Source organism: Pygocentrus nattereri, chromosome 26, assembly GCF_015220715.1.
Source record: "Pygocentrus nattereri isolate fPygNat1 chromosome 26, fPygNat1.pri, whole genome shotgun sequence".
Lineage (NCBI taxonomy): Eukaryota > Metazoa > Chordata > Actinopteri > Characiformes > Serrasalmidae > Pygocentrus > Pygocentrus nattereri.
In genome coordinates, this window is record NC_051236.1 from 27326503 (window position 1) to 27353051 (window position 26549).

Genomic DNA, 26549 nt, shown 5'->3' on the forward strand with positions numbered 1-26549 from the left:
GGTTACCTTGCCTCTCTGCCAACACAATGACACTATATAAGGGCAAAGGAGCTTGGTGCTATGTATTTCTTTTCAAGATATGTCCATTTGGAGCGCAATGCCTAAGCAGTGGACTGACTGCACAATAATGAGGAAACGGACATTCAAACAACCAGCATGCCAGATTCCCTTTGATCAGATCACAAATCAATTCGATGAGAGAACTTCCAACACTGCAGTAGATCCCTTTACTAATGATTAAGGAACACTGTGAGTTGAGCTTTGGCTTTCTGGCTGGAAAAAAACACTGGGATGCTTATGTTGGATGAAACTTACCCCAAAGAACACTGTAGCGTATAAATTGTGTACAGGACACTAAAAAACATGTTCATTTTTTGTTTACTCAGTTGTCTCTATTAAACTAAGAAAAGTCATTAAATATGAAGCAATAAAAATTATGTCCCTCATTTATTTAAAGACGTTGAACACAGAATCGGGTCAAACGGGCCCCAAAGATAGTGATCTCAGGCTTTTGGACCCCACTGTGTATATACTAAAGTTAAGAACTTTTATTTCCTCCGAGGTTTGTTACATTTGTTTTCTGCTGATATGAACCTCGTATATGTAACATTATTAAATTTTGGAATCACTTATATTAACAATTCTTATTTAATAATTTTTACTACGGAGATTAAAATGTTATAATTTGACATTGGCATGCAGCCAACAGTTTATTCACAATCTAAAGGATTTTGGGACCAATAAAAAAAAGCAATTATTTTTAAATAATGAACTGCAATTACATCTTCATCACAATCGTTTGCCATTAATAGCCATTCAATCAGCATAATCTAGTTACTGTAGCTATTAATGAATCAACAGCGCATCATTACAAAATTGTTAAAATTTACAGCTTCCTGCATATGATAATGTGTGGAATATGAACATCATCCGCGACCCTGACGGAGAAGCGGCTTAGAAAATGGATGGATGGATGGTTGAACATCATATTACAACCATTTTATACACGTATCTGCAACAAAATGGGTTTTACATTATTGAAAAAAGGTGATTCCAAACGTTTGAATGATGTGTAATGTACATGTAAGTACCAATAATTAACAAGACTTTTAAAACAGAGCCCTGCTCTAACATCCCATGTCATGAAGACACTGGAGCACCTTCTTCTACACCTTCTCAGACCCCAGGTTTGACACTCAACAGACCCCCTGCAGTTCGCCTACAGGGAGAAAATGTGAGTGGAGGATGCCACGCTATACCTCCGTCATCGTGCCCACTCTTACCTGGACAAGGGTGGTTGTGCTGTAAGTCATGTTCTTCGATTTTTCCAGTGCCTTTAATACCATTCAGCCCCTCCAACTGAGAGACAAACTGGTTAACATGCAAGTGGATCCACACCTGGTCTCCTGGATTACTGACTACCTCACTGGCAGACCTCAGTATGTCAGTCTGAAGGACTGTACATCAGAGACTGTGGTCAGCAGCACAGGAGCACCACAAGGGACTGTACTTTCCCCCCTTTCTGTTCACACTGTACACCTCAGACTTTCAGTACAACTCTGAGACGTGCCACAGGCAGAAGTTTTCTGATGACACTGCCATCGTGGCTTGTGCAAAGGGAGGGCAGGAGGAGGAGTACAAGACCCTGGTGAAGGACTCTGTGGAGTGGTGCCATGGGAACAACCTGCTTCTAAACACTGCCAAGACCAAGGAGATGGTGGTGGACTTTCGCAGGGTTAGGCCACCCACACAGCCAGTCTCTATTGAGGGGGTTGAAGTGGAGAGGGTAATGACCTACAGGTATCTTAGATACAGGTAACTGGATGATAGGTTGGACTGGTCAGCCAATACAGACATCCTGTACAGGAAGGGTCAAAGCAGGCTCTACTTCCTGAGGAAGCTGAGGTCCTCTAATATCTGTAGGAAGCTCCTGTAGATGTTCTATCAGACCATGGTTGCCAGCTGTCTGTTTTACGCTGTAGTGTGCTGGGGAGGAAGCATAAAAAGAGAGACAAGATGCGACTGGACAAGCTGGTCAGGAGAGCGGGGTCAGTGGGCGGTGTGGAACTGGACTCTGTGGTCAAGGTGGCCGAGAGAAGGACTCTGCATAAACCGCTCTCCATCATGGAGGATGATGGCCACCCACTGCACACCATCAGCATGGACAGGAGGAGCATGTTTAGTGGCAGGTTGCTGTCACAGAGCTGCTCAACCCACAGATCCTTTGCCATCAGGTTCTTCAACTCTTCCCAGGGGGGCCAGCAGAGAAGGGGGGGTTGACTGAATCTGAATCTCATGCTTATCTTGTGTTTCTCTATTCATTTGCATTTCATCTATCTATCTATCTATCTATCTATCTATCTATCTATCTATCTATCTATCTATCTATCTATCTATCTATCTATCTATCTATCTATCTATCTGTTAACCTCAGCAACAAAATAAATATATTGTCCTTCCATTAAAAAAAATTAAACACGTAGCTTTTGTAACTGCCCTGAAAAAGCACAAAAATAAACACACATATGCAGACACACACACCCAAAGCAGTCACCAACAAAAACAGTAAGCAGTAAACAAAAACATATTTCAATAGAGACTCATTCAGTGACTCTAACCTGCTGCAATGACCTGCTTTTACAACGTACGATTCTCTAGCAGTATCTGGATGTATAACCTCTTTGCTGTAGCACATTCATCTACCGCAGCAGTATGTACAAAATGAATCAACACATGCCTGCTGGCCACAGCGAGTATTTCAGTAGCAAGAGAGTTTAAAGGGTAAAGAGAGGAGTAAAGAGAGGAGAAGGAGTAGGAGTGTTCCTGTCTGATATTCCACTGCTGCAGGATCTGATAGCTCAGAGTGGGGGAATAGAAGAACACGAAGAACTTAACAGCACTGAACAGTAGGAGGAACAGCGGGTGGAGAAGATCTGAACTTGCAAAGCTTAATACAAAGAATAATACAATGTCCAGAATCTTAAAGCATAGATACGGTTAATTCTATCTGAAATAACAAGAAACAAATGTTCTTTATGGAGTTTACCATTACCTGGTGATTCAGTGTCATGTTGCCCCACACACTTGTTTTTTTGTTATTTTTGGTAATAAATGAGAAGAAATAATTGGTCTTTTGGTAAATGTGATGGTAGAATCCACTTTTCCAACTAATCTCTGTACAGGCAATGACCCCAGACATTCCTGCTGTGCTTCCCTGTGCTTACCAAAAGAACAGAAAACCTACTGACTTGAAACACACTTCCCTGCTGAAAACACTAAAGCTGGTTAAACTGGTAGACCTGTTTAGCTGGCTGACCAGCATAGGGTACATTTGTGTTTGAGGCTAATGGTTTAGCTAGCTCAACCAAGCTTGTCAACCAACATGACCACAATAACTAAGCTCAGCAGTTTTAATAGAAGCCAACAGGTAGATGCCCATAAAGTTGCGCTGGAACGACTTTCCTTGCTAATCGACTGTAGGCTACAGATTAGGCCGAGGGAGATTAGGATGAAAAACACTACAATATTGATTCTGTGGTGTGGTGTAAAGTGTACTGGTTTGCACATTGCCTTAATTAAAAGGATACTGCCTTCTTTGCTTGTCTCCTGCATGCTCTCCATCCCAGGTAGGGCAGCGGCCACACGTCGAAACAGCTAAGAAAGAGAGAGACAGAGAGAGAGAGAGAGAGAGAGAGAGAGAGAGAGAGAGAGAGAGAGAGAGAGAGAGCGTGCTCTGTTATTAAAGGCTTTAATTTTACATTCATCATCAGCAGAGCTCAATCAGATGACTCAATCAGATGACTCAATCAGATGACTCAGTCATAGCACAGCTTCACACAGACACAGACACACATTCCAGGGACGTGCATTTGAACATACTGTAATATTTGAATACCTGTAGGAGTTTATGGAGCAGATTTACTAAACTCTTGCACCATCACAAACCTTATTTTGATGCTAAATGACTGTTGCAACTTACTAAACAGGCGCACCCGCCCTTTAGCACCTATAATGAGACCAAAGGGGCTGCTCTCTTGAGTTTTTGCCTCTTCGCATACGCAGACATTCATAGGCAAAAGTTTGAACCCCTGGTTAAATTACATATAATTTAATTGATTTTCTGAGTGAAAGTAATGTAACACATCCCCTACAGAGAACAAACTAAAACATACATAAAGAAAAACTGAACTTAAATAAATAAATAAATAAATAAATAAATAAATAAGGGCCATCTTTTGCACAGGTTTGTTCTCAGTAGAGAATGTGTTAATCTTTCTGCTACAAATGAAAGTTGTATGCAGATGTTTAGGGCGCCCTGTCAAAGCACAAAATACTGAGAGCAGTTTATTATAATGAAGCACCTACTCTGATTTGTCCAAGCTGATAGTAAATACTAACGATGCGCTATTTAATGCCTGTTAAAAATCTGTCTTATTTTTGGTGGTTTGTTTAAGCTCAAAGAGAGAAAAGACATTTTCATCACATTTATTTATTTCTCAAGTGAAAAAATACACAAAAAATATGCTCTCCATGTCACAGTATTCCTAATTTGATAAAAGCTTCAGTAAAATGATGATTTAAGCTGCAATTTCCTAAAGCTGATTTTGCACAAATAAAGACTTGACTTTTTTCTCCCCAGATGAATGTCAAAAGCACACACTGAAATTTTTGGCTGTGCAATCCCTACTTTACTGAAGTTTTTACTACCCTGTGCATGTGGTGGCTACTGCTGCAGAAATGTCACAGCCTTTGATGCGCTCCATGTGGTTAAAAGGTCACAATCACTAAGAGTTCAAATTCATACAGTTTCCCAGTGATCAGGATGCGCTCAGTGAAATGAATCAGGGATTTTATAACATCACACAGTTGGCAAGTGCGCTCAGAATGAAGTTCAACGATTTTCCTCATCCCAGAGGAAACAAACATGCAAAAAAAGTAAAATTAAAAAATATTTTTTCTAAAATAATGACAAAAATTTAGTAGAAAATTCACTGATCACCCCTACCTGCACAAAGTGTTAGTAGTGCACAATTAACAATATCTGATCAGCAGTGGTCTTATGGCGGTCTCTTTCTATTTTCTGTTGTTGGGGGGAAGGGGGGGGATAAATTATGCATGGGCTACAATCAGTAACTGTACACTCTCTGTACACAGAAATAATGAACTGCACTGCTGCTTGTACAGCAAAAGAAAGTCAACACATAACCTTGTTGCAGGCTATATTCAGTATATACGTACACAAAAAGGTTGTCGAGCAAATAAGTCTTAAATTATTAAAACATAAAACCACTTAAAGTATTTTTACTAAGCCTGTAGCAAAACTCCAGTAATCCGATCAGAGATCTTTACCAAAGTGTGGTAAAGTTCTTTCTGTAACACTAATCTTTCTATGGAATTTATCTAAAAACATTCCAAATAACTGGAAAGCAGTTCAGTTCTATATGGTTATTCCCTTATGTAAAAGCTATACGTTTATAGGCCTGACTATAGTACTCTTGCTTTTACACAAAGAGGAGGGTATTATGGGTTATGTTATTATTGCTAATATTTCTCAGTAACTTAATCCATCATGTTCTGTGGAAGAGGAGTTCTGTGTTTTTCTTACAGGGATCATATCCTTTATTTTTCTGTTATCTTTTCCTTTGAGGTTTGCTTTTAATATTTGTGAAGTTTTATGTAGCAAAAACTGTAATTAATTTTTACATGACCAATTTTCAAACTCTCTTTCTCCCTTACAAATAAACAGGCTCCTTTAGTCACTGTGCCTACGACTGATATATATGTAAATGCTGTCTGTTCTGATTGGCTGCCCTGTATTGTGCAGGCTGCAACACTCCGTATAACACCAGTGCAAATGGTCAGGGCTAACCTGCTGAAGGCTGAGAAGGACATATTTAAAAGGGTTGCTTTTTGCGACAAAAAAGGTTTTGAAACAGGCTGTTCTGGCTGTGCATAACAGAATAAAATACCAGAAAAAAGTTTTTATGTGACAATGTTAACTGTTAACTCTTTTTTCTAATTCACAAACTAATAATAATGACACTGCTTTAACTTTAGACAGTTAGGCAAATGGTAAGGGTAAATTAATTTACTATTGAAAGTACAATCACAATTATGATTAAAAGTTTGGATATGTTTTCTATTTGTGAGCAGTTGACTATTGCACATAGAACATTTTTGATGTGATAACTACCCAGTAGGCACTCCCATTTCTATAATCAGAGAACTCTTATCCTGTGCGAATCAGTCGTAACAGTACAAACTTCCAGTAGCAAAATGCCTTTAACCCATATTCCCATGTAAAACTAACCCTGTCTAAACAGTAATGTCTGAATTACACCCTTTTCCCTGTATAGCGCTCTATTTTAGGAGAAACACAGCGGAGAATATCGAGTGCACATCTACAATCCCACAGTGCACTGCTCTAATTTGCGTACAATGACGTGTCCTTGCAAACACAAAACATTTATAATGCACTGGGTTATATGTGCTGGGATGTGACTACTGTTGCAAAGTAAAGAGCAAACCCATGTAATGTAAGTGTAGAAAATCGTTTACTTTACCCCTGAGTTCTGTTCCCTCTAACAGCGCTGTATAAAGTGTTCCTGATTTTCTAGGGTAATAAATGAAGCGATTAGGAAACCATTTCAAACACAGCACCACTATTTTTTCCGAATGATCTGTTCACTTCTGCTCTCTATTAAAACCGGTATGTGACCGTCACAAGATTTACAATTGGAAGAGCCAGTTTGGACTAGACTGTATAGACAACCCCATAAAGCCAATATAGTCTGCTCAGAAAAGAGTAAAGAGGAAAATGGTCTGTAAACTTTCCCGCAAGAAGGTTTATGCAATAAAGACTTTCTTCTCCAAAGGACCTCACACAACATCCAATTAACTAACATGGTTCTAAGGCCTAGTTTGTGCATAGTATTACCATCCATCTCAAGGGACCTGATCACAAATGGACAGCAAGACATATAGACATTTACACCCAGCATTTCCTGATGTGTCTCAAAGGAGGAATGCTGCACACGTTTACCACATCACTCTCTCGCTGCGCCTGCTGTCACACAATAATGCACCTTTGTAATTGTAAGGGTTGCTAGATTGCTAATAGGTTGGTAAGGATAATTGTATGGAGTTAAATTTATGCCAGAAGTTTAAAATAAAACAATAAAATCCACAAGAGAAATGCTAAGTATCAACATGTCCAAAATATGTCCCATAAACAAATAATGGAAGTTAAATTAAACTGTTTAAAAAGGTTACGACTCATTTTAACTCATTTGCCAGTCTTTGCTTTTTTTTTTTTAATTTGCTGATTTTGCTGACACTTCTAGATATGCTCTTTCGCTTCTGACTTCTGCACATTTTCACAGGAGACCTAGTCTTAGAAACACACTCAACGCAAGCGAGCAAACACAAATGATAATGTTCAGCCACTGCACTGCAAAGCACAACCCCGCTGTAAAAGCAAGGTGTGTTCCTGCGTTGCTATGGCTGTTGGGCCTGTTATGATCATGAAATCCTTCCTGATGATTACCTGTCATACAAACAATTACAATTAACTATTTAATTGTCTGTTTTTATTCATTTTTATTCAACTGTAAGCTTAAAGTGGCCAGATTAGCTGTTCAGCATCTTTCTTCCTACCTGCTAACACTTAGCAGCAGTTCACACTCTCAACTGAAGACAGAAACAGCTCAAGTTCAAAACAACAAACACTACTCACTGCCGCTTTCTACACTTGTATTAGCACCAGGAAGTTAGACTTTCTTGGTTTCAGAAGATCCATGACATCTCAATAATATTTTTTTCAGTTTTTTCCCTTACATGCATTTGCATTTAATTTACATTCATATGAATATGAAAGTCAAGTTTGGAAAATAAGTGTGGTCACCGTTAACAATAGTCATCAGTCTGCAATCATGTAATAACTGTGACAGGCCTACAGGCTAAAACACTCGGTACTCAAGGGGGGGCGACAGAGGGAAAATCAGAGCAGGATCTACTGTAAACACGTGGATGAAGCCCTATGAACCACTACAGGCTTTTTAGCACATAGAACATAGATGATTGTCAGACAGAGCTTTTAGTTGATGATCATTGTTGTGGGTTTCAAAAGAAAACCAATCCACTTCATTGATTTTTGAGTTTGTAAGTAATCTAAAAGTAAGGAAAGTAATCAGATTACATTACTTTAAAACAGCCAACCTTTAGATTAGGTTAGACTTGCATGTTTTAACAGGTAATCAGTAATCTGTAATGGAACACATTTTAAAGTAACCCTCCCATCTATGAGGCTAGCCAACTCATCTGCCATGACAATGGACCAGGAGAAAGCACACTAGCAGTACCAGACAGCGTGGTCAGGCGTCACTATAGCCCCCTTACTTTAGCATTTAGTATGCAGCTCATGTTTGAGCGGCATTATGAATTGCAGTGGCATATGTTAGAATGCAACAATGCCTAAAACTATGTATTTGTAATTTGAAGCATCTGTGCTCATATACTTGCGTGTAGAAGTATGTTTTTGGCTTTAGACGACAGGATTCACGCGCAGTGTCTACTGGTCAACTGATTTGGAGAGACGGGTTGCCTAACATGTAGACACGCCCACTCCATAAGTCTTGATTCTGTGAGCTGCCCCGAACATACCATTGCCATTAGCAGAGAGGACTGCACATGCATTTCCAATATTATGAGCAATGTTTGTCATATTCCTTGTAAACCCTTAAAATCCTAGGTGTGTTAGATACAAAGGCTTATGATTTAGTAACTACAAGGACTTTAGTGCAAGCTGGCTGAGCTATTCTTAGGTTATAGAAGTGTGTAATAAAACTTTGGCCCCAATGATGGAGGAAATGATGAACACTGGCAAATTGAGTAACAAATTAATATCAAAGAGAAGACTAATGATCATTTTTTAAAAATGTGTTTTGGATGTTTTGATTCATATTGTGCTTGAGGATTCTATTATCATAGTTTAAACTTATGGCACAAAATGAACTCCACAGATGAGGAGATGAAGAAAGAAGATCATGCAAAGCAGCTGCTTTGCTGATGCAGATAATTAGGTGATCTTTCAGTGCTGTCGGGAGTGAACTGGAACGTTACGCAGTCATATGATTACCTCCAAAAGTGGTATGACTGACTGGCTCACAGCATGTCTCCGACAAATCGGAACCAGTTCACCATGGACTTGGGGCTCTACTTCTTCTCTGTAGGGCTGTTTACTTATGATAAGATCCCCCAAGACACAAGCGAATGAGGCCTTCGGTGATTTTAAAAACCTGACATAACTTATATATGCATGTTGTTGTATATGAGTACTACTTTCCTGTTTTGCTGGTTTATTTGTGTTTTTCTGATGAACTCAGCAGTATAAATCAATAAACAAATACAAATGCATCTATAGCATTTTATATCATTATATAGATCTTCTTAGACGGTGCAGTTATCACTGGCAATAAGAAAAGCATGGTGTAATACAATATTAATTATTTCTCACTTGTATTTAATTGAAACAAGCAGACAAATCCAGTCAAAAGAGCAGATTGTATGCTTTCAACCAGCAACATATAAGAAGGAACGGACATTTTCATTATAATTTAAATTTGATATAACATTATCGTTGTGTTTGCAGTTTTCTGAAAGGAAAAAGGTCCTTTACATCTTTCTATATATTTATCAACAATAAAACTGCAACTTGAACCTGTTGATACAGACTGTAAACTACATGTAAATACAACTCACTGTATAACAATGAAATGAATCACTTTACTATCTAATTACATTTAAACAGTACAGCAAAATGATGATAACTCCAGACTTCTAAGCATTAAACAAGACCCTGGCACTGAAAGAAGTTAGAGATGAAAAAAGCTCAGGTTTTCTCTGTAGCACTGATGCAGGTGTGCCCTCTTAACGGTATAAATAGAAACAAATTCCCATGCAGACCATTCCTATCTGATTCTCTTCCAAGCCAGCAATAACCTCCCATGTATCACAAGAGAAACAGACAGCAAAAGGCACTTATAGGAGCTTTTAACTTGTGGCTCTTTGAGATGTGACGAGCAGTGTGAGAGAAAATCTCCTGACAGGACACAGTCCGTGAAACAGTGCTCCTGCACCTGAACCTCCACTAATAGAGCCTCTCCACTCAACCGTCCTGGGAAACTGCAGAAGAATATAGAATAATCAATCTTGCTCTGTCCAAATCCCAGCAAAAAAGGCCAGTTAGTGTATGCATCCACTCCACTCTCCTCATTTCACATCATCAATCACACCGGACTAGGCAGAAGTGCATAGGACAGTAGACCATTAGGCAGAGAGAGGGCAGAAAAAAAGGCTATTTTGTTAGCTACCTCTAGGCGATTGCTTTTGACAGGGAAAGACAAAGAGAACCATAAAGCATGTTTTAATGTGGCTGGAACAAAGGCAACAGAACATGATGCATTCCAATTAGGCAGCACACATGCAAAGTAAAAGGAGTGACTTGAAAATCAATCAGTTTGGTGTTATTGTACATTTCTTTTTCTAAATTCTTTCCTCTCCTTCTCTCAGTGTTAGCATTTAGTTGTGGCAAACCATGACTATTAGAGCTAGGCCTTTGATTTGGGCCATTATTGTCAAAACGAGGATGCTAATTTCCTCTCCTCTAGAACCCTCATAGAGTTCTAGTAGTATGTCTGTGCTAAGCTAAAGGCAATGCAAATATTTGGCTGTTTAAACACAAACATTTGTAGCAAAAGTATTCACATACCTTTAGCAGTTTTCCTGTGACTCTTTCAGTAAAGAACGCTGACATAGATCTGCTGCTGTTTTCCATTTTCTATCACTGGACTAAAACTGGTCAGACTAACACTCACACTCGCAGTCAGTGGTGTATTTACAACATCTAAAACGCCTAGACACGATGTTCTCTCGCAAACTTTGTCCCATCTTTTGGAAATCAAAATGTGACTGGTTGAATCCGCTACGAGTTCCTAATTAAGTTAGTAGCAAAATCTGGTATGTTAGGCCTTCAGCTCAGCTCCTGAAGTTCTAACCAGTGGGAGAGCTAACTTGGCTGTATCCTGACTGGATCATTTTCCTCTAGCCATTTCAAGAACGACACGCTTATATTCACAACCAAAGATGAACAAAAATAGGCATTTAAATCATTATACCCACTATGAAGGCTTACAAGGCCCTGAACGTTCCCTAGTGGTATTTAGTATGACTTATGTTTTGGAGAGGCATCTTCCCAGGTTCGAATGCATACAGTTATAAAAATAAAAAAGCATATTTAAAGGATAGAAAGTTTAAGAGTTTAAGTGCAGGTTTACAATGTATTACAAGGATTTACAAGGGTTGTTCAAAATAATGGTAACACCAAATGAAATACTCAATAAGCCATTCTCTCATTTCTGGTGTCGACACTTCCGGTTTGGGAAGTTTTGTGTAAAATCACTTCTGAGTTTTCATTCATTTCCATCTGATGATGAGCTCAGAAAGAAATGGTTAATCGCAAATAAAAAGGAGCGAGGGGCCGAGAATCAAAATAATTCAAAACAGCACGCATGTGCAGCGCTCAAATTCAACCCATCGGAAACGTACGTTACACCAAAGGGAAAAACATGGGTGAAAAGGGGCCGCAGCACCGTGTCGTTTCAGCTGGAGTGAACAAGCAAGGGAGTCTGTGTATAGCAGACTTGGAGACTCTACTAATGAGGAGGGGGTGGTGCAGCAGGATATATATATATATATATATATATATATATGCATGCAACCAATTATAAGAGGCAGTCATTACTTACATTGTGTGTGAAATGCTGTTATTAAAATATACCCCTAAGATTTCAAAACAACCACTGTAGTCCATCCCCATTTTAATTCCTACAATTTTATTTATTTTCGTTTAGCTTTGTACTACATTTGAGTTCTCATGTTCTCTCCGTGTCTGCGTGGGTTTTTTGTCATGGACCAAAATCATGCCGTGTGTACGAGACCCTCGAGACTGGCAACTGTGACCCAGGTGATAGCAGGTGGTTACTGGAAAGATGTGTGTCTACATGTAATACATACAGTATAAACCTAATAGTGAATTAGCTTATAAAACAGTAAATCTAATTGCATAAATTAAAATGGGTTCGTGAACTGGAATGTTGTTGCAGGATCTCCCTATCTGCAGCATCAGACGCTGAGAAGGATATCATTTAACACAATAATTCATGTTAGACATCATTTATTTACTTCTTATTAAGCCCTGTGTTTGCACTTTGTCCTTGTCTTTGTCCTTGCCCTGCTTGAGTGTATCGGTCTTTGTTGGATGTATTGGTCTGTGTTTGACGTTTACTTTGTTTCTCCGTGTTGTTGGTTTGATTCTGGTATCTGTCATGTCTGTCCACCCTCGACTCGGTGTAGATTATTGGAACCTGGACTGTCTCGACTACGACCCTGGATTTGCCCTCAATAAAAGTCCGCTACCTCGCTCCCCGTTACAACAGTATGTTGGGTTTTAATTATTCCAATATGCTGAACTCTAAATAACTGGAAACTATATTTAAGTTTGCTTACTGTAGAGGATGTGTTTACCTATTCGCTTAGAAAATCAATAAAACGTAATTCAACAAGAAGCATTCCAAATTTTGCATCTGACTGGATATAGCAGATGCATAGCTGATAAAATGGCCAATGAGTTATGAACATTTCGTGTGGTGTTTCTGTTTATTTGTGTGTAAGAATTCAAAATCAGTATCACTCTACAACATGACATGATGACATTGGCTGCCTTCAAGGACTGAGAAAAAGGAGCAAAACAGAACAGTTCAGTGTGTTCATCGTCTTTTCTGTGCTGTCTTCTATGCTGCGGAAACTATAGAAGATACTGAACTAAAAGTAGCACATATAGCACTGAAATATAATCCATTCCACATTCAACAAAAATGAACAGAATTTGATGCATCAGTGCTACGCAGCACATTTAATACAACATTATAAAATCACATTTGTCAAAGAACATATTGCACTGCTCTGCTTGAATCAATATTGTGGCTATCACTTTGCAATTACCTCTGTGCAGTAATCTGTTTAGCTGATTTTTGCTGGTGCTATGGAGCAGAGATAAATAAGTAAATTTCATTATTGATTGTAACCCCATCTTGCTCTTGAAACAGATACCACAGTGTGCACCGACTCAAAACTCAGTAAACGTGTCTCTTGTAGTCCAAAAGCAACTTGTATAGAAAAAAAAAGACTGAACAAAAACTAAATCGGGCTATGCAGAACAGGACAGCATGCAAAGCTAAAGAAAACATCACAGGCTGTGCAATAAAGCTTGCATACATAAGCCTATAATGGCTGCTGTCAATACTACAGAGTAGCTCAGTCAGTAGTGAGCAATAGCAGCAGTGGAGTCAGGCGTGTGTGTGCGTCAGGATCATCACACTGTATGGCTTTATACGTGTGTCCTGGTGCTGAACTAGTGGGAAACAATAAAGCAATAAAGCGCTCTGTGAATGAAATCACTGTGTCTGCCTGAGTGGAACTGAGTCTCAACATCTCTATAAGTCTTATTCTCTATTTTGTAGCATGACGACTAATGTTTGGGTTGGATCTTTAAGTGAAACTGTTTCGTATGTAATTCTGGCAGCCTCTAGTGTTTATAGGCCTTATAAAAAGCCCTAGCTTAAAATGAAATAGATCTATAATAGTTTTCTGTATTAGGTGTAGACAACTCTTTTTTCCTTTAGCTTAGTTTATTTTGACATTTTGGTACATTTTGGTTTCAGTTGTCTTTTATGATGGACCAGAAAATGGAATTCAACACCAGGAAATTTTCAAATATACAGACCCACTAAATATAGATCCAACTTACTGCACAGATCTGATCGGTGAATGGCAGAGGCGGGATGGTTTGTACAGAAGGAGCAACGTGGTTTTCTAGCATCTGATCACAACAGACTTTAATCACACGCTTTTCTTTCTGCAATCTAAGACATTAGTTGGGGGTGGTTTTAGCTTTATTGAAATCTGTCTTGTGCTTCTGAAAATGGAATAATAAAAAAGAGACACTAAAGTACGATGTTTCAACCTGCAGGAGCCGCCCCTGCTGCACATTATTCAAAAGTAAACTAACTAGTTAGGCATTATTTTTATTAGAAATTTTCTACAATGTAAAAGATGTATTGTTCCTACAACATCTTTCAGAAGACCTTATAATCAAATGCGGATCTATTTGGACTTCCTTATAGACCTGACTGTCCTAATAGTATTTAGCGTTGATACAAAAAGGTTTCATAACATTAAAAATAACTATTTAGTTTTAAAAAGAACTACTGACACCAGTGGTTCGAAGTAGGGGGCTGGGATAAAGGGATTAATGCCCTCACATGTAGTGACCGTCTTCTTTTCAACATTGTAATCGTGTTCAATGTTAAATTCCTCCTCTCAGAAAAACAGTAAAGTCGCTCAGCTTGACTTTAGTCTGGAGCACTGAACCGTGTTGCTCCGATTTAAATGTAAAGATGCATGGCTGCGTATCACAGCTATGCCATATATGATGCGTTGCAGAAAAATCGCAGATAAATGACAAGCTTAAGCTAATTTTTTACACTCTTTTACATACACATTTAATTAAAGGAATACAACGTAACTGGTCTGGGGAGGCTTTAAGTGTAGTCAGCCTTTGCATGACTGACACCATTCTTTTACATTTCTACAGAAATATATACAGATTATTCTTTTGACCCATCATGAACCTTAGAGCATTCAGTCATACATGAACTCTCAGTATATCAGTGAACTATAAACAAAGGCCAATCAATACACTTCTTGAAAATGAATGTGTAGAAAATGTATGATGTACTGTCTTCACATGTATAATGTGTTTTAAAGCTAATTTTATCACTGGCGCCTACACATTTGATGACCACATACAAACAACAATACTTGCATCTAGTGAAAGTCAGTTGATTCTCAACAACGTTAGGGTTAGGAATCATAAAAAACTTAGGCTTAGGACCAGAGTGTTAGGTTTAGGTTTTTGGTCAAGGCTAAGGTTAGGGTGAGGGTTAGATCAAGGTTTTGGGTTAGGGAAGATTAAGGTGAAATTTATAGACATTAAGTTGAATGTTAAATGTTGAAGTTAAATGCAAGATATTCATCTATGAAGAATCTACAGTTTATCCAAATAAAAGGTTTTATCAAATTTTTATACTCTATACTTATTTGGTCACACAGTCCTCAAGCTTCTCATTTCTTGAACCTAAATAAACAGAAGGTTTTAAATAATGTGAACATAGCTGCTCTTAAGCTGGAGCTACTCATATCCTTTGCAGTATTAGCTTCTTTTAATTACCTATTATATTTCTTATTTGTCATTAGTTCTCTAATGAGGTTAGACTTGGACACATTTAACATTTTGTTGTTATTTTAATTATGATGTCAAATCAAATCAAGTCACTTTTATTGTCACATCACATTTACACAGGTGGAAAGTGAGAGAAAATCTCAGGTGCGTAGCCCCCTTATAGAATTTAAATACAAAAAATATATAAATATCTAAGAAGAAAAAGATATATATATATATATATATATATATATACAGACTCTGAATATACACAATATACACGAGTATTGCACTATTCCAATGTACAGCAGTACAGTAATAAGTTATGGAATAAAACTATGAAATGTGCTGCTGTTCACATTCCGTATGTGCAGTCAGTCTGAGGCAGATAATAAATGAGATGCAGGTTCACAGGGGATAGGATACTGATCTGAAATCTTCCAGATTATACAGGATGTGGATAGAAGATGTACAAGATATCAACCTATATGTGCAAGTACAGATTTGCTAGATTGAAGGTGCAGAGGATCAGAGTGAGTCTGAGGAGGTGGTGATTGTCCATGGAGATGATGACTCAGAGGTGCAGTGACAGGCCTATATGTGTTTTCATTGACCAGTTTAGCCTGCATTACTGTGACCTAGTTAAACAATGGTTGCCTTATATTTGGCCAGTTCTGCAACCACCAGAGATCTGTCCTATTGTGAGAAGAATCCTGGTAATGGTGCAATGGAGGAAGGCAGTACACAGGGTCATAAGTATTATCCGATGTTATTGGACAACCAATATATTGGCTGATGCATCGTCCAGTTGTTTACAATGTCTAATCTCAAATAGATGTGCTATTGTTGCATATTGTCTCTGACATATCTGAGAACTGTACACTGTAAAAACATAAGTATACAGTATCTCACAAAAGTGAGTGCACCCCTCACATTTCTGCAAATATTTTATTACATCTTTTCATGGGATGATATTATAGAAATGAAACTTGGATATAACTTACAGCAGTCAGTGCACAGCTTGTATAGCAGTATAGATTTACTGTCCTCTGAGAATAACTCAACACACAGCCATTAAAGTCTAAATAGCTGGCAAAACAAGTGATTCCACCTCACGGTGAACATGTCCAAATTGTGCCCGATTGTGTCGTTGTCCCTCCCTGGTGTCATGTGGCTCGTTGGAGTTACAAGGTTCCAGGTGTGAATGGGGAGCAGGGCTGTTAAATTTGGTGTTTTGGGTACAGTTCACTCATACTGGCCACTGGATATTCAACATGGCACCTCATGGCAAAGAACTCTCTGAGGATGTGAGAAATAGATCTGTTGCTCTCCACAAAGAGCCTAGGCTATAAGAAGATTGCTAACACCCTGAAACTGAGCTATAGACCAAGGTCATACAGCGGCTTTCTAGGAGAGGTTACAGTCAGAACAGGCCTAGCCAGGTTCGACAAAAGAAGTTAAATCCACGTGTTCAGCGTCATATCCAGAGGTTAGCTTCAAAAAATAGACGCATGAGTGCTGCCAGCATTGCTCAGAGGTTGAAGAAGAGGGTGGTCAGCCTGTCAGTGCTCAGACCAAAACTCTATCTGCGTGGCCATCGTCCCAGAAAGAAGCCTCTTCTGAAGCTGACGCACAAGAAAGCCCACAAACAGTTTGCTAAAGACCAGCAGTCCAAGAACATGGATTGCTGGAATCATGCCCTGTGGTTTGACAAGACCAAGAAAAACTCGTTTGGCTCAGATGGTGTCCAGCATGTGTGGTGGTGGCCTGGTGAGGAGCACCAAGACAACTGTCTCTTACCTACAGTCACTCATGGTGGTGGTAGCATCATGGTCTAGAGCTGCATGAGTGCTGCCGGCACTGGGGAGCTGCAGTTCATTGAGGGAAACATGAATTCCACCACAATAACGACCCCAAACACACCTCCATGATGACAACTGCCTTGCTGAAGGTAAAGGTGATGGACTGCCCAAGTATGTCTCCAGACCTAAACCCAATTGAGCACCTGTGGGACATCCTCAAGTGGAAGGAGGAGGAGCGCAAGGTGTCTAACATCCAACAGCTCTGTGATGTCATCATGGAGGAGCGGAAGAGGATTTCAGTAGCAACGTATGCAGCTCTGAATTCTATGCCCAAGAGGGTTCAGGCAGCGCTAGATAATACTGACACTTTGAGCACAATTTGTACATGTTCACTGTGAGGTGGACTCAGTTGTGTTGCCAGCTATTTAGACATTAATGGCTGTGTGTTGTTATTTTCAGAGGACAGTAAATCTGCACTGCTATACAAGCTGTACACTGACTACGTTATATCCAACTTTCATTTCTATAGTGCTGGCCCAATAAAATATATGATAAAATATTTGCAGAAATGTGAGGGGTGTACTCACTTTTGTGAGATACTGTGTGTTTACTGACAAACTGTTGTACAATTCAATAGTCAGTGTCTGTTTTTACAAAACAGGTTGAGTGTATGAGAATAAACCATGCACATCCTGTATTTTAACACTGCTGTTGTTAGTTTACAAAAATAGAATATAAACAACAAAAACAAATCAGCACCCCTATTTTACAGATATATGAGTTTATGTTAAAATTTGTTAATGTTATTATTATGGCAAAATACTGTATAGCAGAATAACTAGATATCTGTTGGATTACAATAACAAGCAGCATTTCTAAGAAATTAAATGATAATTTATGACTAGATGTAATTTTTACCATGCTTATGGCGAACGATGATAAATTATTTACTTTTATTAAACGTATTAAATCAGGCTTATAGGGAAGGGAATACTGAGGCAAGTCTGCTACTGCATTTTTCCAAACTAACATATGCCAGATTAACTTGAAAACAACGAGAACTATTTGTTTTTGCTGTACTTAAATGTGCCACAGATGTAAGTAACACACTGGTGTCTACTGACTATTCACATCATCACTCCAAAAGCTGAGAAAAAGTAGAAAGACATTTGACACATTGAAAACTACGAGGAAATAACTGAAGATGTTTAAGAATAGATTATCCTAGAGACTTCATAGATGACAGAACCAATGCAAAGACAGACTCAAAGCATCAACGCTCTGAAAGGAAGTGTCTCACGTAGACGCAGTGAGTGATGCAGCTAAATCTGTGGTTAGCACGCACTCTTCAGCCCACTCAGTACAGAGGAGCCACACTCTCCCTTCACTAGAGTGAGAGAGAGAGAGAGAGAGGAAAAACAACTCTTCTCCGCGTCAGTGCTGCGTCTCTTCCGCCCCTGCGCTTAGTCATCCTGACTCACACTGCTTTGACTACACCTCAGACTACAAAAACCAACCAAAAACGCAGACCGTTCTCTAACATACAGACACTCAACCCTTCCTGCCGAATGAATGGAGATATAACCTGAATCTAAGCCTAAACCTGGTTCTACTTCTAATCCTAATCTTAACAGGAAGGCTATTCAGATTTTCACTGCATTGGTTATTAATAGTTTAAAAATCTGTAGTCTAATCTAGAGAGAACCTCTTAAGTAAGGTACGATCAAAATTTTGCAGTCAAACAAATTCACAACAGCCCACCTTAAAGTCATAGACATTTCCCCCCAGCTGTATATCATGCTGTATTTAAAGGCTGCCGCTGCACCAACTAAACGTGATTCACTGTGCTAGATAGCCAACGGCATCTTACTTTCATTAGGTCGAAAATTAAAACTGATTTAAAATTGAAACATTTAAAATGCAAGTTTGACATGTTAAAGAGCAAATGATGCTGTTTATATCGCAAGTTTGGCTGATAATGCATTCATTTACCCCACACAGGGTGAACCTTGGGTTATAAAAGGCTAATAAAAACAAAACAGATTTGTAGGGATAGTACGGATGATCAGTGCATGGCAAATAAAATAAAAAATATACAGAGCCTTTGGCCTAAGTGGCCATTTGCCTTTTTCAAACCACCAGACCAGCTGAAATTTCACACTTTCACAAATATCTATGATTAATATCAAAACAACTACTTTTCACCCTCTTGCTTGAGAATGAAAGCCTGCTTTAACAAAAATGAAACTGAACGAAATCAAATTTTGTCAGGATTTTTCAACTTTAGTGTTAACACTACCGTTAGTTAATTTGGCAGAAAATGACAACAACTTTCTGAAACTATGATGATTTCTTAGTGGCAGGACACTAACACGATGGCTAGGGTATTAAAATATAGCTTTACAGCCAGTGTCAGTGCTTATACAATAAAAAAGAATCAGACTACAAAATCAAAAAAACAAAAAAACAAAGGGAGTTCAGAGTGGAATGGAAAAATGTACGTGGCTGGAGCAGGATTTTGAGAATCAGTTCACACGCTGTTAAAAAGTTATTCAGTGTTTAACCTAAAAAGTAAGCAACCTGACTGTATTACAGTTTTTGTTTACTGAACTTTTGTGTTTTACGTTCTATTAACTTTTTATTTGTAGTTTAATTAACTCAAAATTTGAAAGAAATCACATCACTAAGTTTTTAAGTAAAAAAATCCAATGTTTTTTTTTTACAGTGTATGATAGGCAGGTACCGCAAATTCATTCTATACTGGAAGTACTTTTCTGGTAGTACAGAAAACAGAATATTCAAAAGTGCAGCTAAAGGTAGGTCACCAGGATCAAATGACAATAATCTTCAATCTGGTTGTCTATACTATGAAAAATGTGGACATGGCAGGCGGGAAGCAACAACTAACAGGCTTTTGGGACTGAAATGTGTGTTAATTGTAAATACAATGTTAATATGGTCGACATGTTTTCATAATCTGGCAACAGGTTCTTAATTTTGGTCATAAGACTCATAGACCTGTTTTTATATGCATCTTTCCCAGCTTTAAGTCACCCACACTTAGCAGAAGAGTACACCTGTTGATCACATGTCAAAGTGGGGACCTTCTGGGCCAAAGTGCTGCTGATATTAGCGCTTACCCTCATCTACTGCACTGCATTCAGTTCATAAGGCCTTGCTAAATAGCTGTTGAGCTGAATCAGGTCTGTTTAATGAGGCAGTGTGCTGAAGTCTTCAGTGTTTTGGCCTGTGAGGACTGGAGCTTGACACGTATAACTTAGATGCTGGCAATATTATAATTATATTGATTCCAGTTATAGTTGAGGCCCAAGTTTTACAACCCTAATTCCAATGAAGTTGGGACGTTGTGTACAACATAAAAACAGAATACGATGATTTGCAAATCCTTTTCAACCTATATTCAGTTGAATACACTACAAAGACAAGATATTTAAATTTCAAACGGATAAACTTTATTGTTTTTTGTAAATATTCACTCATTTTGAATTTGATGCCTGCAGCACGTTCCAAAGAAGTTGGGACAGGGGCGTGTTTACCACTGTGTTACATCACCTTTCCTTTTAACAGCACTCAACAAGCGTTTGGGAACTGAGGACACTAATTGTTGAAGCTTTGTAGGTGGAATTCTTTCCCATTCTTGCTTGATGTACAACTTCAGTTGCTCAACAGTCCGGGGTCTCCGTTGTCGTATTTTGCGCTTCATAATGTGCCACACATTTTCAATGGGAGACAGGTCTGCACTGCAGGCAGGCCAGTCTAGTACCCGCACTCTTTTACTACGAAGCCATGCTGTTGTAACACGTGCAGAATGTGGCTTGGCATCGTCTTTCTGAAATAAGCAGGATGTCCCTGAAAAAGATGCTGCTTGGATGGCAGCAGATGTTGCCATGCATGTGTATGTACCTTGCACAGATGAGAGTTCAAACCCAAGTCTGTGAGCTTAGGAATGAGTTTGGCAGGGATGATTGTGTTGAATGCTGAGCTGTAATCTATGAACAGCATTCGTACATACGTGTTCTTTCTGTCCAGGTGTGTGAAAGCAGTGTGTATTGTTAGTGCAATGGCGTCGTCTCTGGATCTGTTGGAGCTTTATGCAAATTGGTGAGGGTCCATGGTGGCTGGAAGTGTTGAGCAGATGTGAGCTTTGACCAGCTGCTCGAAGCACTTCATAACTGTAGATGTCAGTGCAACAGGGCAGTAGTCATTCAGGCAGGTGACAGACGATTTCTTGGGGTCTGGAACAATTGTGGTTTCCTTAAAGCACTTGGGAATCACGGACAGTCTTAAGGAGAGGTTAAAGACGTCAGTGAAAACCTCAGCCAGCTGGTTGGCACATGCTGTACCCGGCTGTGGATGCCTTCGGGACCGGGGGTCATGTGGGTTAACTGCCCTGAAGGATCTTACCACCTCAGACATGGAATGGCTCCTCATCTACTGGGAGTTTCTCAGCAGGTGAGGTGTTAGTTGCCTCAAAACGAGCATAATGAGCATTGAGTTCATCTGCAAGTGAGGAGGAAGAATCCCTATCACAGATCACACCTACTTTGTAGTCAGTGATGGTGCGCAGGCCACTCCACATATGTCTGAGATCAGAGCCAAGATAGTTAGACTCCACTCTGTCCCTGACAGAGCATTGCTATGGCTATGGCATTGCTGGGGCTCAAACTCACAACCGCCTGTTGGGTAGATGGTTCAGTCCACTGCACCACTCAGGAACACATGAAGCAACTCAGATTTTGTGTCTATAAATATTTAATACACGGGAGAAAATATTTGTTCTTTTGACTTTGAAGCGCGGTATCATTTAATGTGGTGCAGCTGTGTAATAATTCATCCCAACAGGTTGTAAGTTTGAATCCCAGCAATACCACAGCGATCCATTATCTGGAAACCCAAGAGAAGAATATGCCAGATGGGACTGTGTGAAGGAGTGCCAGCTAGTGGGGAAACTGAGTTAAAAAAAAACAAAAAAACATTCAGTTTAGTTTCTCTAACCGAGAGGGAGATCTAGAAACAGTAGCTCGGAGAATTTTTGACTCAACTAAGACCTTTGAGTTGTGTGTCCTCAAGTTGACTCAACTCAAGAAAAGCCATTATTTACTAAATTATTTTAAATTGAACTGACCCCTCATTTTTTACAGTGTGTCTGTCCTCACTGACCTTGGAATCAGTGGCTCTGCATGTAAGTGGTTTAAATCCTATCTGGTGAGGCGGTCTTATCGAGTAACACGGAGCCCAAGTCCATTCCATGCAGGCTCTCCACTGGTGTCCCACAAGGCTCGGTGCTGGATCCTCTTCTCTTTTCACTTTACACTTGTTCTCTTGGTGATGTAATATTCGCTCATGGCTTCTCTGACCACTGCTATACTGATGACAACTAACGCTTTCCTTCCCACCTTCTGATACCCGTTTCCAGTTGCATCTTGGCTTGCCATCTCATTTGAGAACTATTTTATTCTTGTTTTAGTCTTGGTGTGATTCTGGACAACCAGTTCATTCTCAGCTCATATTGCAAACCTGACTCGGTCATGCAGGTTTCTCCTGTACAACATCCAGAGGATTCAAGCCTTTCTCACTCAAGAGGCCACCCCGATGCAAGTTCAGTCTCTTGTCATCTCAAGGCTTGACTACTGCAACTTATTCTTGGCTGGTCTTCTTATGTGGGCCATCAAGTTCTTGCAACTCATCCAGAATGCAGCAGCACAGCTTGTCTTTAATCTTCTTAAGTTCACTCATGTCACTGCTGCGCTCTCCTTACTACTTTCCTGTAGCTGCATGTATCAGATTTAAAACCCTGAGGCTTGTCTACAAAGCCAAAAACAGACCAGCCCCTCCCTTGAACTGTACATTGAGCACTTTGAGCGTTAAGTATAGCTCAGCTCGACCCTCCATCCTTCAAGATGCATGGTCAAGCATGTAGAATTTTCTCTGCCCTGGCAGATGAGCTGGTGTTCTTTTTCATCTGTAATTCACGGAAGTGGTTGCATCAGGCTGTGCAGGGTTTTGGTGGTAAAAACAATCAATCATGAGGAAGGAGAAATGCTGAAGCAACACCTCAAGAGACCCTGAAAGTTACAACTTGTTCACAACTGGGTCTTCCAGCAGGACTATGATCCTAAGCACTTCTGTAAAGTTGTGATGGAACAGCTTTAAAAAAACAAAGTGAAAGTATGAAAGTGGCCATCACAAACCAGAATCTCATAGAAAATCTGTGGACTGAATTGAAATGTGTTTGAACAAGGACGCCCACAAAGCTGACTGGATTACACCCGTTCTTTTAGGAAGATTGGGCAAAACTTACAGAAAAGTGCTGTGATAGGCCTGTGGAGTGCTGCCCCACACATTTGATTTAAGTTAAGAAATTAAAAGGCAATGCCACCAAGTACAAACAAAATGCATGGAAATTTTTGACCCCCTGAACATCTGATACAGTAAACACAACCTGAAATAAATCTCTTAGCTAGTATTTTAAAATGACCCACTATGGAGGGACATACCCTAATTGACAACACAGGAAATGTGTGGTAACATAAAATGTGAAGAATTGTAAAAAATTGAGTTTGAATATCTTTTGCCTAGGTGTATGTAAACTTCAGGCCTCCACTATAAATACACTATAATATTACACCTTAATGTATTCTGGCAGGTGTAAATCTGCTCCAACAAGACAGCAAGACAAAATGGTAACAAATGTACAGTTTATTAAGAGGAACTCACCTGCTTGACGTTGTAGCCGGTTTTGGCGCTTGTCTCAATAAACATCACGCTCAGTTCCTTAGCCCTCTGCTCCCCCTCTTCAATTGTGATCTGCCTGTGAGCGGAAAAACAGACTACTTACTTCATCATGAACACCTCAGACCACAATTCTTTAGTTTGGGAGGATATGATTTTAAATTAATGCTATTATATCTAAGCAGTTGTACTATAATGCGAAGAAGCAGAAGCATTAAAGGTCATATTCTACACTTTATTTGTTGCTTACTTTTTTCCTTGAAATTCACTTACAACATTTGTGTGGTAAAAAGAGTGGGAATTCAGATTTAAATAAGCATTTTCCAACATTAATTTAACTCTTATATTTAAACCAACTGCTCCCTCCACAAAAGAAATAATGTCCCATTCAAAACGCAGGGTGAGATGAAATGTATGACAAAAACTTGCGTGAACACGGTTACAAATGATTAAAACTGTAAAAATAAACTTCCATTTGTTACAGCCAAGAACAGCACAATGTTCAATCTTCCACTTTAGCTAACTTTGCTACACACAGTCTGCAGCAACAACACATGCAACAGTATAAATTCAACATGGATAGGTGGGCTGAATTGCTGCAGGCTGAAAAGCAGTGAAATATGTTCATAACCATTTTTCCATAATATAAAAAGAATCTTTGGCATAAACAGGGTGTAGATCAATAGACATACATGAAAACAAGGAAACAAAGTGTAATGGGACCATTAAAGCATGCATAGACATGAAGTGACATTACAGTCAATCACTGACACCAACATCAGGACAGTAACCAATGATCACAGCTATCCAATGTCATAATAACGAGGGATAATAGAGATGATGGAAACATTCCTCATTCTACAGATGACAGCTCACATGCTGCAGGTGAGGCGTAGCCAGTAAGCAGAGAATCTGAGACAGCCTCATTGCTCACTGTCTGCAGCCTCACTACAGCCAACTGACGGTAATTAACTGATGCTGAAACTGATTAATTGCACAAAGCCTGTCCCATTAATTACAGCACATTTGTATGACACACTTGTGCATTACTCCATGTCTGAGGGTAGAGAGCGTATCTGTGAGGGAGAGAGAGAGAAAGAGAGAGAGGTAGACTATGTGTGTGTGTGTGTGTGTGTGTGTGTGTGTGTGTGTGTGTGTGCGTGTGTGTGTGTGTATGTGTGTGTGTGTGTGGCTGTCTGTCTGCTGGGACAGACGTGACGAAACTAGGCAGTTTCCTTTGTTCTCATCCACACAGGGAAAAACAGAGAGCAGAAACAATTACACAAGTTTACTCAGCTCACACACACACACACACACACACACACACACACACACACACACACACACACACACACACACACACACAGTACCGAGGCCAGACTAAATTTAGCAGTTACGGAAATTTCAGATCACTCTGTATCTTTCTCTCTCTCTTCGTGTTTCCTCTCTCTCTGTGTTCTCTCTCTCTTTCTCTCCTCCTCTCTGTCTCTAACTTACTCTGCTTCTCTCTCTCTCTCTCTCTCTCTCTCTCTCTCAATCTTTCTATGCCTCTCTCTCTCTCTCTCTCTCTCTCTCTATATATATATATATATATATATATATATATATATATATATATATATATATATATATATCTTTCTCTCTGTGTCTCTGTTGTGTGTCTCCATCTGTCTTTCTCTCCATCTCAATCTTTCTCTTCATATATGTCTTTCTCTCTCTCGCTGTTCTCTTTCTCTTGCTCTCTGTTGCTCTCTCTCACTCTCTTTTACCTGAATTTCAATCATTAATCATGTTGAACATTAGGGAATCGGGGAGAGAGGAGAATAAGTTAACATTTCGTTTTTTGAGAAAATCTCCTTGAGCAAGATGAATTGTTTTTTACTACAAGCAACATAAACACTGCTGGCGCAAATGAAAACATAAAGCTTTTCTCCAGCACCTGTTGTTAATTAGCAGTTCAGCCAAAAAAGACGTGAATGCAAATATAAAAGAATTCTCTCCACATGCAAGGTTAAGTGAAACAGACAGAGGTGCTAGATGTGTGCAGATGACATTGCTATGACATACGGAAACGTGGCTGGAAACATGTTTTCTAGTTTTAGTCCACGTTCAGTTGTGCCTCATGCTCCTCTACCCACACCACAAAAGAAATGCTGAATGCACTTTAACCACTACTCAGGGAAGATCATTAATAATAGAGTTTTTGTTGTTGTAAGCAAATGCAAGGGCTAAATGATTAATTGTTTTTATACTGAAATGAGCTGCTGTGTAAATAGTATTGAATATTACAGGCCAGGTACTGACATCACAAAGTGGCCTGCCCACCAACTGTTACATGACTGAAAACATACAAAGTACAGCCAAAACTTGTGTATATGTATTATCTATACAATAATTGTTAAAATTACACAATTAAAACAGTAACATGTGTTGTTATTTATCCAATAGCACTCATGATGTAAAAGTCGTTCACCACCCCCGGGAGATTTAAGCTCTTTCTTTATACCAATTTATGCCACTGCACTTTATTATTTATTATTTATATTTTAACCAGCTAGTTTAAAATGAACTGCAGGGGGACTGCATGCCTCACTTGTCCTAATGTTACTTTGATGTTCACTTACACAGGAACAAAGATTAGTTTTACTTACATACTT

At 39.2% G+C, this 26549-nt stretch overlaps 1 protein-coding gene across 1 annotated transcript in view; it reads right to left on the reverse strand.

Annotated features, from left to right (window-relative positions):
* Positions 1-26549, reverse strand: part of rab6ba (RAB6B, member RAS oncogene family a) — a 127604-nt gene that overhangs the window by 10826 nt on the left and 90229 nt on the right. Inside the window, exons 6-7 of the mRNA XM_017698007.2 lie at positions 23878-23971; positions 3588-3654 (exon numbers count right to left, since the gene is read on the reverse strand). Coding sequence (XP_017553496.1) covers positions 3588-3654; positions 23878-23971 — 161 coding nt within the window. The remainder of the gene's footprint in view (positions 1-3587; positions 3655-23877; positions 23972-26549) is intronic.